Consider the following 16,640-nt stretch of genomic DNA (forward strand, 5'->3'; position numbering starts at 1 on the left):
ATTTCAGAGGGAACAGACAGTGCTGGATGTAATTTTTGCCACTGAAAGCACAGAATATTCCTATTGCAACAACTGAAGCCTTTTTAACCTTGAAAAGCAACTTAAAAGGTTAAATCTTTACTTCCCCATCCATTCACACTCCCCCATGCCTACAAACTAGTTCTTCTAGGTCTAAGAACAATTGAACCCACAAGTGAGTATGAATGTATCATTTATTTGAGGTGGACAATTCACATCATTAAAAGTCACAGGTAACAAATTTTATCTGGAATTTGAATCAGGTGTTTATTTTCAAGGGCAGCTTCAGAGAAATACAAAAGATAAGCAGCACGCATAACAATCAGATGCGGCTGAGAAAAAAAACTAAAATCTTAATGCTCAGAATGCAATTTAAACAGAAAAAAACAATCCTGACTTGTGATGAAAAAGATGCATCTTGAAGGCAATCCACTGAATGGCTTCTTCAATTATTTATTGTTTAAAAAGTATGCAAACCATGGCACAGGCATATACAACCCTTTCAGCTGTGAGGAAAAGAAAACCTCATCCTAACATATTCATTGCATAAGTCTAAAGTAATATACAGAAAATTTCAAGTAAAGGATTGTGGTCTGAAGTAAAAATTCCATTTAATATTTAAAAAAATTAGAAGGCTATTTGCTTTTCTTCTCTCCATCCACTGGTTGATCCGTTTCAGAGTCATTATGGTATTTTTCCACACACTTCCTAGGGAACCAGCCTCGTTCTCTTATTCCACCTTAAAACATGAAAAGTTGCATTAGCTTAGAACAAAACATAGCCCACTACTGAGGAAAAACACGGGACTGGAACAGATATCAAGCACTTGCCTAAGTTATTTTCTTCTACAAGACAGAACATCTAAGTAATTTTAAAAATCATTGCCTGGGGATGCACAGATTTCCTCCAACTACCTAAAATGTTTTCAGACATCTCCAAAGTTCTGCAGTGCTCTACCTTCCTTGACAAAATTTATCTTCACACCCTATTCTGAATCCTTCTGTCTGTAAATCAGATTTACAGCTCATTTTTCTACACACCAGGGGAATAGAAAGTAGGTAAAAAACTTGCCTACCACAGACTTTCACACAGCTGATGACTATTTGTAGCTGTCTCCCATTTTCTACTCCTCTTCAGGAGGCTTTTCCTTATAAGTCACATTTTCTATTATTCTAACTATTCTCATTTTTCTCTGTTTTCCTCTCAAGCCTTTACAGTTGCTCTTCCTTTTTCCTGAGATGTAGTAACTGCTTTTACTTGTAGATGTATTTCAGCAGAGTCTCTGTCAATGCTGAGGAGGTTGGAAGGTTCACATCAGCATCTGGGAAGCTGTATGCTTTTTCTTTTCTGAAAGTGTTGACTCATCTTAATATTATCATTGAGTTCTATTTTCCAAAGAACTGCTACTTAATAATTCATTTTGCCATCCTGCTGTAGTGCAACTTCTTGTTCCTGCATATTTATAGCATTTTGCTATCTATAGATTCCTAACAAACTCATCCTATTATTGAAATCTAGTCTGGTCCAGCCTCTCAGTGTTCAACCAGTTCTCCATCCACATCACATTTTAGCTGATTTAAAAAACCCAACATTCAATAGAGAAGATATGTCCTGCTAATCTTCACAATAAGCAAAGCAATGCAAACTATTGCCATGTTGTGTCTGATGTCTGAAGTTTATTGGAGTGAGCTGCCAGGGCATTTCCAGCCCATGAAGGTTTCAGAACTCCCATGAAAGCACAGACTCTGTCAGTGTAGTGACTGCTGCAGCCTAACTTGTGCAAATATGAAATGCACATGCAGTGAATTGCTTGGAAGAAACAACAGAATCCAACACACCCTTTGACAGGTAAAATTTTAATTCAGTCCAAAGCTAGTGGTCTGAAGTGAAAAATGTAAAAGCTTCAATGCAGTGGCTGTGATGCTGACCCCCTGCAGATCAGGAGTCTTCAGTATCTTCAACACTCAGTTTTACAAATGCACATTAAAGTCTCTAAAAATTATTCCAAACCAAAGACATAACATCTCCTAGTTTTCAAGATACACAAAGATTAATTTCTACACTTATATAGGGTGTGTAGGTAGGAAACTTAGATGTTTTTAAGACAGACCACCATTGGAATATAAAAAAATTGATTAATCCTTAACTTCTTTATAGTCTAAAAGTCTAATTTTTTCGTAGAATATGAAGTGTCCCTCTTCCCACTCAACTTTCAATAAACTACTAAATGAGTGTGCTGTCAGTCAGACAGAGTAATTTAATGTTTATCAAAACTGGGAAGTCTATTAGATTAGAGAATAAAAACTGTGGAGAGAAACTAGTGCCAGTAATGTTATCATACTACATTTTGAGAAGTGAACATATAATTTTGGCCACATTTCTAGATAGCTGTAAAACTGATTAGCAATTTTCAAAAGAAAAAGTGAAATTAACTGCTCCATACCATCAGCAGCTGAGACCAGAATCTTCTCACCATACATCCAGTGTCTGGGGAAGGAAGCATAACAGGTAATTAGATACCAGAACTCAACTCAGAATTTTAACCAAACTTTTAACCAAACATAAAGATGTGGAGCCACTAACTTTAAGCCTCTGGTGGCTAAAATCAGATCCCCTTTACTCAGTGCAATTCTAGGCTCTTCAGTGCACGGTGTTGTGAAGAATGTTTTAACACCTTTAGTCACAGGGCAGCAGACACCACTGTAATCTTCTGTGGCTCGATACCGCACCTGCAGATTGGAACAGAACACAGCCATTTGTTACTTGAAGGAGTTACAGCCTGCCTGATAAATTTCACACTAAAAAAAAAAAAAAAAAATCAATTCAAGCATACTACAGATTCAAACAATGACAGTGACTGTCAAAGGGACTCTAAATTCTAAATTACTGCTTAACAATGAAGCAGAGTCCTCTTTATTACCATTTTTCTTTCCATCTGGAAACTAAGAAGCAAATGCAAAGGCTAAATGCCAAGATTAATTAGACAGAGATTGTTATACATTGTTTGTGTTGATTAATTACATTTATTTATACTGCTATTTCAAAGTAATTTTAGACCAAACTTCACAAATACTTACACTTCTTACTCTCTTGTCTGCTTTCTGTTTCAGTTGCTCTATCTATAAATGATTATAAACAGAAATTTAGGCAGCATTCAACACAAAACAAAGCCAGGCATTAAATCATTCAACAAACACAGGAAATACCATGAGCAGTTTGAAGCACTCACAAAAGCATAACCTTTGGGTGCATTAAAAAAGGGAGAACATTTCAGAGAACTCCTGGAGGTGTATTTCAAGCCCATCTATTTTAATTATTTTAAAAGTTGGTCTGTTATTGCAAAGGAAAGCAGACAATTGGGGTAGTGGGGAGAATCAACTTGAAGACCAGTTACCGTCAAACTGTACTGGTGACATCCATCTCTAACTGGCCAGTCCAGGCCATCTCCCTCAGGAATCCCAGACCATGTAAACACTTGCCTGAAGTTCTTCCATTTACTTCCCATATCATAGGGGAAGATAAAGGTCTCACCCGTTTGGTAGTACTGGATTCTGTCTTTGGCCTAGAAAACAATTAAGAAATGCAGTACATAAAAAACCCTATAAACTGCAGTCAAGCAGCAAATATTAAGAAGTTTGGGTCATAAACCCTGTGTTGGTCCATGGGACCTAAAGGCAAATATTGTCAGGCAAGAGCAGTGAAATCCTGCCATATCAACCCAGGCTTTAAAAACTATTGAAACCAATCATGGCATTCAGAAGGATGTCTGGTTTGGGTGTCCCCATCTCTGTCACCTCCCATTTACTCTTTAACAACAGAGTCCACTGACTACACTGGCAATTGCCTCCACACTCTGATCTTACTTCACTGCTTTTTATTAGGGACCAATGCCTGACTATTTCTCAGTTACAGCTCAGCATCCTTTGATTAATGATCACAAACATGACCCAACATTGGTAGTGCCAATTCCTCCTCTGAGAATGCACACACAGGCATGATCTCAATCACCCACAGTCCATAGTCACAAGTTTTACATTCCCACAGTTCTGATGACATCTAGTGGAGCAGCCACAGAGCAGTGCTCTCTGTTGCAGTAATGTCATTTTATTAAATATTTATGTATTACAGCCTGTGCTCACCTCTCAAAAGGGACATATTAGCAGCATGTGTTTTACAGTAAAAATTTTAACATATTCCAAATTCTACAATATAGTGATAACAGGGATTTTTTTCACTTATGTTCCATTAATCCATTATTCAAAGGTCTAACAAGACTTGGATCCAGCCATATCCCATGCAAAGAGTTGACACTGCAATACTTTGAGTACTTATACACAATCAAGATTTTCATGCTAATTTGGCACACAAAATAAAAGACAACAAGACATTAATGAAATGGTTGTGAACTTGCACAAAAACCCCAGGTAGAACCAAACTACTTTCTAAATACTGTGTCAGTTTTGCTTCCTCTAAACTTAGTTTCTGTTGCTTGACTATATCTCTCTTGAAAAATATTGAGAAAACCTCTATAAAGATAAGGAAATCCAAGAGAAATTTAAAGGACAGAAGACTAGGTATTTTCTAGTACTTCTTTAAAATCAAGGAAAATCCTCCCTTCCAACATTACAAGAAATGGGGAAAACCATGATTGAAAAGATGCCACTTTAAATGGGTCAGTGAGGTGGACAATTAAAGGTACAGGCAGGTGTAGTGACAAAGTTTGAGTTTCAGATGAAAATACCCATATATTTCAAGCAGATAAGCAAAGTATTTTCAAAGCAAATATTATTCTATGTTCAACAAACTCCTTCAAAACAAAGGAAAAATCTATGCATTTACATGACTTCTTATTTCTGTCAGTGAATTATAGGTGTTAGGTCAGTAGTGAATTGAAATAGCATCTTTGGTTTTCACCCAGAGGTGAAACAAGAAAAATTATATATATGGAAAATAGACTTTATAACAGTACAAGAATACTGTAATAAAAGCATACCTTTTCTTCAATCCAGGATTCGATTGAAGTTTTATTTGTCAAAATTACTTTCATCTGAAATAGAGGTGTTAGGTGAAATTAGGATCTATTTTCTGCAGGAATACATCATCCATACAAAGAAAGCTTCATTTAAAGAGCTAAATTTGCTTGAAAGAACAAAGCAACTTTTATAAACTTAACTGAAACATTTGTCAGAAGCTAACCCTCAGCAGAAATACAGGCTCTAGAATTATACACTTAAGACAGTATCACAGAGTATTGCACTTTATACTTAAAGTGTGTCTTTTTGTTTCCTTCCAAAAATCTCCAACATTTAAAGAAATATATCAGGCATGTTTACACGTATTTTCAGGGATAGGGCAAGCATTTTGCCTTTTAAAGTGAGTTTATAAAATCCATCTCATTTTTTCTTAGTCCACTAGATTTCCACATCCAAGTCCTCCCATGGAAAATAATGAAAAGAAACCAAAACTATGGTAACAGATAAACTGGGACAAAGCTACATAAATCCCAGGAAAAATTATACAACAACATAAGCTCTGAACAACTGTTCTTATCTCAATCCTGAATTCTGTTTCTGCTCCACAAGAACACAAAACTTACAGCTTTTAACTTTTTTATAACAGAGCCACAGACTCACCTGGATAATAAACAGCATACCAACAGCAATAGTTGTTCCTAAAGCCAGTCCTAAGGCAAATAAAGATGCAGCAAATGCAGACAGTCCAAAGGGAATAATGGGACGAGGGTCTCTTTTGGCTGCACTCATGTCAATCTTCACAGAACTCCACCCAAAAGATATCTGCAAAGAGAAAAATTCTCTTCAGCTTTAGAACTTTCCAACTGGTGAAACAAAGCAAGATAGCCATAAGAAATCTGGCTCTGAGTCCCACATCTGACAGGCTTATAATGCAAGGAGAGTAACTAAAAAAAATATTCAAAAGACTTTTATCTTCAGAAGTTTGTTGCTAGATGGAAAATGAAACCACAATCACCATCTTGAAAGCTCCACAGGCCCAAAAAGCAGCAAAGAAAACAAGACTCTGGTTTGTTAACAAAAACACATTCATCAGTATCAGATGAACAATGTTTGCATAGAACAGTCCCCATTTTCCATGGAAATGCTGCAGGTTTTTCTCCAAAAGCTTTGCAGACAGCAGTTTTAACATTATCCCTTTGCAAACACTGCTCAGCTGCTACAAATGCAACTTCATCTGTTACACTCAGCTGATGTTATCAAGCTCTTCACTGCAACCACAAAAGCTGAAATCAAAGCTTACAATCTTAACCATAGATCTGAGATAAAATTAAGCTTTCCTTTTTGCTCACTGTTGAAGTTTGCCAGTTGAAAAACTCACAGTTAACATATTTATTTTTAGTCACAAAATATAATGTACTTTTTTTTTTTCCTTGAAGAAATAGGCACAATTCTAGAAAAGTGGCCAGGAAAAGAAAATAACTAGGATATAACTTGTGTGCTGGAAATAAGTAGGAGCTGTTTTCTGTGCCAGCCAAAACACAGCCTGTCTCTCTCTACATAAGGTACTACTCAGAAACTGTCTTCAGACAATGTAAAGCAATAGGAAACTCCCTGTGATTATGAGAAGGAACAGGGAAAAAAAGTAAAAAAAAAAAAAAAAAATAATAATAGAAACAATTTTCTATCAATCTCCCTCCATTCACAGGTATACAACATATATGTAGAACTAGGAGGCCACGTAGAAAGAATAACAAGGAATTCCATGTGTTTCTTCTCTGAAAGCCAAATACTCCTGTACTTCCAGAGATAAATTATGCACATGACTTAAATAACATTTTAAAGCATTTAGTTTTGTTTTCTTACTCTATTGTAAAGCTGAGTGTACATTGTCATAATAAATATGAAAGAAGCGTGAATGCATCCCAGTGGGGCTAAGAGGAGAAACAGAGTGAAAGATGCATGATTCTGGTATCCACAACAGTTGTTGATCCAAGGACAGTGGTGATCCATCTTCATCACACATCTGTGAATAATAGATATTGATTAATATAAAGGACATGTATGATGTTTCTCAAACAACTCAAAGGATGGCTGAATTTCTACTTCTCAACCTCCATTCTTTAATTTGAACCCATCAATTTCTGACAGATCAACACAGTAGTTGCTTTTTAGTTGCTATTCAGAATTATATTTGTCCTACCCTCCCTAGTTATTTGTCCTCCCCTTTACTCAAACTAACTAGTTGCTAATAAACACCATAGTACAGAGCTTGGAGACAGAGCCAGAGAATGGGATTTGTAAGAACTGTGATCACAGTAATTAAGCATTACTGTCAATGCCAGTTTTTAAAAATCAGAATATCAGGAAAATAAAGGAAATATCAAATTCCCTGTGAACTACTTGTAGAAAGAGTATTTAAAGAAAAATATACAGACAGAAGTGTGCTAGCTTTCAGAGGGTTTACCACTGAAAAGATTCACTTTCTCAAATGCTATATATTGACCTTACCCTGTTGAAAATCCTTTAAAAAAATATACATTTAACAAATGTGAACACCCAAGAGACACATATTCAATATAAAGCCAGTCATTTTGGTGTAGCTTACAGATGAAAAGAAACCCCACCTGACTAAAGATTTGTTTACATCCCAAATTACCTTCACAGGTGTAAAAGTCCACGTGACCACCTAAGTGATCAGTCCTCAGTGAAAAGATTGTCACTTGAGGAAAAGAGTTGCTAATTTTAAATCTGGGGATGATGTAGCCAATTTACAGCACTGCTCTGGAGCTACAGTTTCTGTTTCCTACAAAAACACTGACTGCACATTTTGGGTTTACAGAAACAACAAATGAATGTGTATATTGCAATATCCTTTCACCACATTCTCTAAAGAGTCCTTCAGAGGACGACCTGCCTGGACTGCAGACAGCTGAACTGTCTTAATTTTTTCAACATGCACTAAATTCTAGTGACAGCTATTTATAATCAAATATCCTTTGTATCAGGAGGAGTGTGTTTGAAGATAACAAGGTGCAAACTTCTTGAGTTGACCCAAAAGTTTTATTACTTCACTTAACATACCAACTGACCTCAAAAACCCAATTTGGGGAAGAGTTAAAAAACAGTCCAAAATTTCCACTCAAATCAACATTTAATTCCCATTTGGAAAGATGACAGAACAGATAAATCTACTCTCTCAGCAGATCAATGTTTGGACTCGGAATTTAAAAATAATTTAAAAGTATTTTTAGGTGTTTTACACTGACTCACATCTCTGAAGCAAGACTTGCATTGTTTTGTTAGCACTGTCAAGAAGTTCTTAACTGACTTCAAAGTATAAAGAAAAAGTTAAAGGCAGTCATTTTTCTAAACTAAAACACAGCAAAACTGTATAGATATACAGCTAGAAAGTGGAAATACCTGCAAGGGCTTTAGTGTTCATATGGAAGCTATTTTTAAAAAGCACAATGCAAGTGCTGGAAGCACAAATTATGGTAATAATCCACCATTAGATTTGAAGCTGCTCTGATATGGACTTTAAACAATTGCAAAGAGGAACAGTACCTGTTACACTTCCGACAGTGGTGTGAACGAGGTGCCTTGTAAGACTGACACACTTTACAGTATTGGAGATACATGCAATCCTGAGATTTTTCCTTTAAACAGAAGAATAGGAGTGTCAGATGTGTATACACAACTCTGCTGGCAATGTTTATCTTGGCATTTTCCTAAGCACCTTTGATTTCTTCTGGGTGTGTTTCACAGTCCAACCCTATTTAATGGTAGGCGTCAGGGAGAGGAAAAGACAAAATTAAATAATCTCCTAGCTAATCTCTTAGTTATCAACACAGCCATCTCCCACTGTTGAAAGTGCTGGCTGCTAAAAGAAATAAACAGTTCTGTCAGGAAGAGCAACTGTTTAAGCAGGGTTTCATAGTGAAGTTCTAAGAGTAAAAGTCAGCATGTGGCCATTCTATTAAAAAAAAAATATCCTGAGCACATTTTCTTGCCATTTTACACCATAAACCACTCTAATCTTACTACTAAGATAAAACTCTGGTAACTATTAATGTTCAACTCTCTCACAATTTTTTTTGCACACATATGCCCCAACTGCAGCAAGATGAGAGACAGAGACACTTGCAGACAGAAAGCAATGGCCAAAATCTTGTAGTCAGGAAGTAGAGTACCCAGTTGTCCTACTAAGATAATTATTAGGATCCTTTCTGCCTAGACTGTGTCTTGAGTAATATTCCAAGATTGAACATTGAACTTTGTTTCACAAACTCTGGGCAGCTGCCTTGAGATACTGAAACTGTATCATTCTTTACTACTTTCTTCCAAGAGATTACTGAAGCACAGGAAATGCAAATTTCTATCTTGCACTGTGTTAAACAGAAGGTAAACATATAATTTTCTGGCTTGCATAAAAAAGGAAAAAAAAAATTTTGTAAATTAATTACTTCTAATTGTTACTGCTAGCAGCAAAATCTCCAAAACAGGTGTCTGCAGGAGCATGCAGATAACCTTGAGGTTCTCATTCCCAACTAACAGTGCTTGTTTCCTGCTACTTTGCTTTGAGAAACCCCTAATAAAACAAAACACAGCAACTGCTGCCTGCCAAGCAGCCTTACCAGACCCCTGACAGCACAGGGAGGGGATGGAGAAGGGCAGAACAGAACCAAGCTTGGAGAAGCAGATCAAGGATGTAACTTAGGCAAGCAGGAAGCCGGCTCAGCTCTGCAAGGCTGTCAAAGCAGCCATGGAAATAACAGAGCACTACTTATTCAAGAGCTGGGGTCAAGGAAAGGCCACCTGAAATATTGCAACGCTGGCCATAAAGATCACCAAAGGAGATCCCAAAAGGCCAGATAAGGACTTCCAATAAGGAACGCAACAATGTAAACTAAAGCACTTCATATACATTGCATATACTTATACATTAAGTGACCATAACGAATGAATGTGTAATAAGCGTGGGTGATAAAAACTCTGTTTACCCAACGCTCAGCACACTCGGTTAGAGGAGGGATAGTTGAACCGTCCAGCGTGCTGCTTTCTAATACCAAAACTGTGTTAAGAAGTTTCTATCCGTCCGATTTCGGTGTCAGCAGCAAGCCGGGTTGTACCGGAAACTCTGGAAGCTGCAGGAACAAAGCGGGGAGAGGCAAAGGAGAGATTTCGGAACAAGGCAAGGAGGAAGCGTTGGCCTGAGAGCGTGCAGCGTTCCTGGGGGCAGAGCAGACCCGCTGGCACCGAAAGACGCGGTTGCTGCTGTCGGCCCGCGGGTCCCGCCAGGCCCCGGCACCAGGCGGTGGAAGGCAGCGCTTACCGGCGTCCACCCCAGCGGGACGTACCCGGGGCCCACGAACATGGCGCTGAAGTAGTTGTAGAGGATCATGACGGTCCAGTTGAGCAGCATCACGAAGTTGACGCTCCCCCCGGCCGTGTCCAGGGGCCAGTACCAGAGCGCGGCGTCGGCCATGGCGGTGGCGGAGCACACGGCCACCACGGCCAGCGCCACCGCCGGGCCCCAGTGGCACAGGCGCCGCGCCCGCTGCAGCGCGCCCGGCCCCGCCATCGCCGCTACCGCCGCCCGACCGCCGCCGCCCCGCCGCCGCCGTGCATGGCTCCCGCCGGCTGCCGAGGGCGGGAGGGGAAGGGAAGGGAGCGGGAAGAGGAGGGGAGGGAAGGGAGCGGGGAGGGAGGGGGAGGGGCGGGGCGGGGCGGAGCGGGGCGGGAGCGGCGCCCGCGCTGCCACCGCCCGCCCGCGGTCCGCCGCAATACGGGCCGCCCGGGAAACAGCGGCCCGCCGGTAGCGCGGCAGCCGCGTTCCTCCCCGCTGCAGGTTACGAGGCGGGGCGCAGGGGGCTGCGGGGCGGGAGTGACCCGGCGCTGCCGCCTCTCCTCGGTACCTGCGGTGCAGCGCGATCCCGCGCGCCAAGCTCGTCCTGGGGTTGTCGGGACGGCCGGGACGGGCTGGGCCGTGCCGGCTAAAGCACCTGAGGTTCTCCGGAACGTGTGGCGAGGCGCCCGGGGGCGGGGTGGGGGACGCGTTTTGGGGTGGCAGAACACGGAAGCGCGGCGGTGTGGAGCGGCGCCCCCGGCACCGGCAGCGCCATCGCCGCGATGTCTTCCGACTTCGAGAGCTACGAGCAGGACTTCGCCGTGCTCACGGCGGAGATCACGGGCCGCATCGGGAAGGTGCCGAAGCTGGTAGGAGGTGAGCGGCTGCTCTCCGCCCCCCGCGGCCTCGCTCGGCAGGCCCGGCCGGCCGCTGTGCAGGAGCCGCTCCGGCTCGCAGCGCTGGGCGCGCCCGGCGGGGGCGGGAGGTGCTTTGAGTGATGAGGTCTCAGCCTTCCCTCACCCCCGTGTGTTTCCTCGCTCCTTACGCAGCACAGCCACCTCCCTGCCCGGGTCTATCCCAGCAGCGAGTTGTCTCTTGAGATGTGTTAAGAATACTCGGACAGAATATTTGATTGCTGGCCACCTGTAGGGCTCAGCTCTTCCCTTCTGCCCGGCTCTGGGGCCACGCGAAGTTTTGCCAGTGCCCCTGAAGGGCTGGGCAGAGCTGCTGGGGGATCTACCTGTACCAGCATTCTCCTGAATCCTCTTCATGGCGATCATGCCACAACATCACTAATGGAAATCAAGTATTTCTGCTGTGGCACAGACAGATTTTGTGCATGACTTAATCTGAATCAGTATTTTCGCTGTCTACTGTCATACGTTTGATTTGGATAATTGACTGTGGTGACTCACATGCAGGAACAGATTCAAAGAATCAGTGTTCATTTACTTTGATGTGTTTGTCAGTAGCCTGCAGCGTTCATGGTCTAATTCATGCTGTATCCCTGCAGTAGAGTCAATACTGTCTGTAAGAGCAGAAAAACGAAAATTATAATATCGTTTATCAGTCTAGCTGAATTTTCAGCACATAGAATCAGTGCCCCAACACAGGGCTCTGAGTGTGAGATGGAGGGGAGCTGACACTCATGGTTTTCTCATCTGTTCTTCTTGTAGCTCAGCTTAATACCTCTTTTGTTTCCAGCTCATTTAATACTTCTGCCTCTGCTTCTTATGCATATTACCCAAAAGTTTGGGACCCTTAACCATAGGAGTGGATACTGTATAAGAAGGAAATAAACACATACTAATGGTGTACTTTTCATATCACTAGAGGAAAAGGTATAATGCATCCAAGACCAAAGAATAACATCCTACTTTTAGAGTGGGAAATGCATCATGAAGTGATGAAGTAGTGACTCTAAACAGGATTTGAGGTAGGTGGTCAATTAAATGTGTAATCTCAGGGGATTTTGAATAGGAAATCTTTTTGATTCTGGAAGATGATGTCCAATTCTAATCTTAGTGGATTAGAAAGACTTCTGGAAAAACAGGGTTGACTTCCATGGTTAAAGGGAACAATGTCTTTTCCTTGGCTTAAAGATATTCTGCTCTTGGTCTTGACAGCAAGGACACAGGGAGCTAATTCAATCAGAAGCTGCAGCTGAAGTGGAAAAATTTGTCTGTTTCCTAATGGAAACTTACAAAGTGAAGAAGAGAGAGAATCAGAGTTCCTGTGATTGACTTTTAGAACTGGTGTAATTTAATCTGCTCAGAAACTGTATTTGACATGTAAATGAGCACTGGAACCTTTTACTGAGAAGATGCAGGGAATTCTTCACAAAGGCTTCTTAACTTCTGAACAGTAAATTTAAGGACCTCTGGTAGGACCAGGGAGACATCATAAATACACTACTAACTCATCCTCTAAAAATCAGTAGTGCTAGACTGATTTATAGGAAAAGAGAGATTTAATGTCCTAATTATAAAGAGTAGAGCTTTGAGTTCCTAGTTTTATAGATTTTGGAAGTCATCAGATTCTGTTCAATGGTAGGAAGAATTTTCTGCATAGTAGTAGTGGATCTCCATAATCCTCTCCTTGAATCACTCTCCCTTATTCACTTAAGGAGATTTTGGAGCTTAAATAAAATATATTTAAAGAGTATTGGCTTCAACAGTGACAGAGCCTACAAGCAGCAGGCTTTGAAATCATCACTCTATTATGAGACCATTAGAAGGTTACATTTTTTATAGAATTTGCCATTCTCTCAGAGGAGACAGAATACATGTTCTCTGCAGGACCAGTAATGTGGTCCTGGGTTAAATGGAGTCAAGATAAGAAAAAAGTTAATTTTTTTCCCCCCATGTTATATTTGAGTTTGGTCATATGTGGTTTGAACTTACTTGCATTAAAGCTGCTTCTTACACTGTACATTTATGGCTTAGGCATTGCTTCTGTTTTCAGAGCTATTCTGTCTTTCATCAGGAAAAACATTTTCCATGACTTTAAAGCAAACTGCAGTCTTAGCTAAGAGGCATTTGACCACCTGGAAAAAAATTCTAATTATGCTGAACAATTTTTCAGAACTGTTTTAAATACACGTTTTCCCCTTGTTTCTTAATAGGAATATTTGCAAGATCTTTGCTTCTTCATCACCAGAAGTTCCAGTTAGTTCTTGTGGCGATGGCTGGGAGAGCCTCAAAAAGAGGATTGTGAGGTGGGAGGGGACATGAGGTGGCAGTTTTCAGCAGCAGTGATTTGAGAGAGATTGCTGATGGCCTTCTTCCTCTCCGCTGGAAGAAGCAGGATGAAGGGTGTAAGGACTTGTGCCACTCTGCATAATAAAGAGAGATCTCCTGAACTCTAGTGACTGGTTGTTTCCCTCTGCTGCCCAAGATGGACCTGCTGTGATGGAGAAATGCTGGTTAATTGGTTTTGCAACATTCCTGCATTCTGTGTTGTCAGTACATGATGCTGTCTTGTGTTCTAGGAGGATGATGGCTCAGCAGACAATCCTGTTGTCACAAATGCATAAGTAGTTCAGCAAGAACTGTAACAAAGGCTCTCTGATACCACAGAAACAATAAGCAGCAGGGACAATAGAACATCTTGGGAAGAAATGTCTTCTGTTGTTGAGGCAGACATCACCTGGAGGATTAAAGAAAGTTTTAAATAGATTTTCTGTGATGCTGCTGCAGGTCTTTGAAGAATGAAGATCATTGACTGATGTGTTTTATTAATGCTCCTTGGTGTTTCAGAGAAACATCTGTCTTACGATTTGACCAAAATTTCATATAAATTTTGATTGCTTGATATGAAAGAGAGTTTTATCAGCACAAATGGTGATACTTAGCCTGTTCCCAGCACAGTAGCCTCTGGGTTGTGGTTGCTTTGGACTGGAGTGCTGCCATTCTTCTGATTCTTGGTACTTGAGTTTTCTGCTGGGCGATCAAAGTGCTGCGTTTCAGTTGCTAACAGGTTTATCTGAAGGAAGCCTTACCTTTAATTTTCTGTTGTACTCCTGTACAGAAGTTTACTATCTCAGTTTCAGGTCTGGCTCATTATGTTATGCCTCTTGAACCCAATTTTATAACCCAAAGAGAAAAATGCATGTATTTAATTTCTCTCTGCTGTTGGACAGTAACTTATGGCAGTGGTGAGCATGTCAGCACCTGAGTGAGCACAGCTACATCTGCAAGTGAACTGTAGCCCTTTGTTACTCACTCCCTTCCTCAGCCTGCACTAATGAAAAGAAGTAATTCCACAAGCAGTGGGACTATTCAATCTTAATCCTTTTTTAATCTCCTTGTTGACTTTGAAATGAAACCAGTACTGTGTTATCTTTCCAACCTTGCAGACAGATTCCCACCTTTCTGTAACTGCTGTATTTTGGGAGACAAAGAGGGTGTCTAATGCTAGGGCAAAGCTGAAGAAACTGGAGAAAATGTAGTGAAAGCTTGTTTCTTTAAAGTAAGTGATACAACCAGAGTATAATGTTGTTTTGTACAAATAGAGAACAGATGTCTTTGCTACCCTGCACAGAGAAAAATCCACTTTTGTTTCCAGTCTTTATCCATAGTTTGTCAATGTCACCACTTAAGTTATACAAACTGTGGGGAATATTTTGTTTGGGACATTCATCTAGCAATGTAGGGAAAAAATTGCATTTAGATATATTTGATGGAGCATTGCTTTTTATTTTCTCTAAAGGATATTAGAATTCTCAATCAAAACAAGAAATTGTAAAACACCTTTTTCTTCACTTCCTGTGGAAGGTATTTAAGGAAGTGATTGAGTAGGCAGGCTGAAAACTGCTAAGTCACAGTGGACTAATACAGTAATACAACATCTTTAATTGGACTGTAGCTTGTTTGTCCTGATGTACTTGATTAGTGGCAAACTTCTCTTACCCAGAGGAACTCCCTTGGATCTCACTTTCAGTCTCTGAGCAAGACATCCTGTGGGTATTGTGCCCCCCTTGTTATGGGGATTCTGGCTGTGAAATAAGTTGTTTCCTTTGCTTAACCATTGAAGTAAAACTGAAAAATGCTTTGGAAACCAAGGTTACATGGTGTTGTGTGCCCTAGAGGATCATCAGTTGCACAAGTTTAGCTGCTCTCCTGGAAGTCTGTGAAGATCCTGCTCCAGAGCTGCAGTGCTGGGATGTTGCCATGTGCCTGCTCACATTGCTGTATTTGAAGGAAAAACAAAGGCAGTTGTCCTGGACACCATCTGGGTGATTATGTACCTGGGCTAGTGTTAAAATATTGAGTTGGGTTAAAATTTAATTAATTAAGCCATTGGAGATTATATGAATACCCTCTCCTCCTAATTCTGTGGGAACGGTTTTAGCCAGATGTTCTGTACTAATGAGTTTTCCCTACAAAAGATCTGTAGCTAAATTTCTCTGTGGGTCAGTAAGACTTCACTGGTCAGTGGAGTGCTGAATAGTTCATGTAATCACAAGTAAAAGCAGAATTTGCTCAACATGAAATACCTTCCAAAAACCCCCAACTTTATATTCCTAAATTTCAGGTTACTAAATGTGTATAAAATTGTGATCCAAGACAACTCAGGGAAGTACTGAAAATGCTATAGTACATTTATTTTCTGCTGCTATATTTTAAATTTTATTTCAGCTTCAATAAAATGGTGTTGTGTATTTCATACCTTTCATTGTTTTTATTTTCGTCCATTGTCATCTTGCTAACTTCCAAATGAAGGAAAGAGCAGAGATGTTTTGGGAGATGAGAATGGAAATACACGGGGGGGGGGGCAGGGAAGGGGCAGATTTCTTATGCTTTTTTTATGTTAGGAAGATAAAATGCTGAATTTTCTGGCCTGGGTGCCATCATGAGAACCTGGTGGGAAATTAAAGGAAGACATTGCTTGCAGAAAAGAAAAAGTGCTACACAGAAAATATTTCCTGCATCTTCTGCTGAGGTGGAATCCACCAGATGTGGCAGTGTGAATTCCAGATTTGCAGGAAAGATGGTCCCAAGCCTGATCCTCTCTGCAGGCAGAGCTCCAGTATATGTAACTGAGGAAGGGCAGATTGTGATGTTCCTGTGTCCTTGGATGAGAGTGTAGAGCATTTTAGGTGAATAAGGAGATAGATGGACAAGCATTTCAGCCTCTGAGAAGCTGATTTATGCTCCTTTAATAAAGGGTCCCCTCATGAAATTCAGTGGCTTGTGGAATGCAGAGGATCAAAGGAAATCATCAGATAGTCCCTTTTGGTCTTTAATGTGTCAGTTCCAGGATACAAAGAGATCATGTGGAAGAGAAGCAAGGGGATTCAG

General features: G+C 40.6%; 2 protein-coding genes and 1 long non-coding RNA gene across 6 annotated transcripts in view; 2 read left to right on the forward strand and 1 right to left on the reverse strand.

The window, feature by feature from the left end:
* Window positions 1–194: 194 nt before the first annotated feature.
* On the reverse strand, window positions 195–10,695 carry ZDHHC6 (zDHHC palmitoyltransferase 6). Its single transcript, XM_079313237.1, has 10 exons — window positions 10,324–10,695; window positions 8,556–8,647; window positions 6,855–7,014; window positions 5,652–5,813; window positions 5,012–5,065; window positions 3,413–3,580; window positions 3,096–3,137; window positions 2,602–2,747; window positions 2,462–2,505; window positions 195–757 (listed from the first exon to the last, which is right to left on the reverse strand). Exons 1-10 carry the CDS (start codon window positions 10,570–10,572, stop codon window positions 654–656), a joined length of 1,221 nt encoding a protein of 406 aa, XP_079169363.1. The 5' UTR covers window positions 10,573–10,695; the 3' UTR covers window positions 195–653.
* A 24-nt stretch (window positions 10,696–10,719) lies between these two features.
* Window positions 10,720–16,640, forward strand: part of VTI1A (vesicle transport through interaction with t-SNAREs 1A) — a 257,598-nt gene continuing 251,677 nt past the window's right edge. The window contains exon 1 of one of the 4 annotated variants that reach the window (XM_079313240.1): window positions 10,720–11,214. In XM_079313240.1, coding sequence (XP_079169366.1) covers window positions 11,121–11,214 — 94 coding nt within the window. In that variant the 5' untranslated portion in view covers window positions 10,720–11,120. The remainder of the gene's footprint in view (window positions 11,215–16,640) is intronic. The other 3 variants (XM_079313241.1, XM_079313239.1, XM_079313242.1) reach the window with 3 other exon arrangements.
* LOC306805472 lies at window positions 11,565–16,005 on the forward strand. Its single transcript, XR_013775219.1, has 2 exons — window positions 11,565–12,274; window positions 13,463–16,005. It is a non-coding gene; the product is annotated as an uncharacterized lncRNA (long non-coding RNA).

This window comes from Erithacus rubecula (genome assembly GCF_903797595.1).
Source record: "Erithacus rubecula genome assembly, chromosome: 9".
NCBI classification, from domain to species: domain Eukaryota; kingdom Metazoa; phylum Chordata; class Aves; order Passeriformes; family Muscicapidae; genus Erithacus; species Erithacus rubecula.

What these genes read in the sequence shown, in the direction of transcription:
- ZDHHC6 (XM_079313237.1), bottom strand. Translation starts at nt 10,572, where the DNA reads ATGGCGGGGCCGGGCGCGCTGCAGCGGGCGCGGCGCCTGTGCCACTGG. An exon ending in ACACTCAGCTTTACAATAGA is followed by an intron (nt 5,814 to 6,854) that starts GTAAGAAAACAA and finishes TTCTCTTTGCAG; the next exon opens with ATATCTTTTGGGTGGAGTTC. An exon ending in TTAGCCACCAGAGGCTTAAA is followed by an intron (nt 2,506 to 2,601) that starts GTTAGTGGCTCC and finishes TTCCTTCCCCAG; the next exon opens with ACACTGGATGTATGGTGAGA.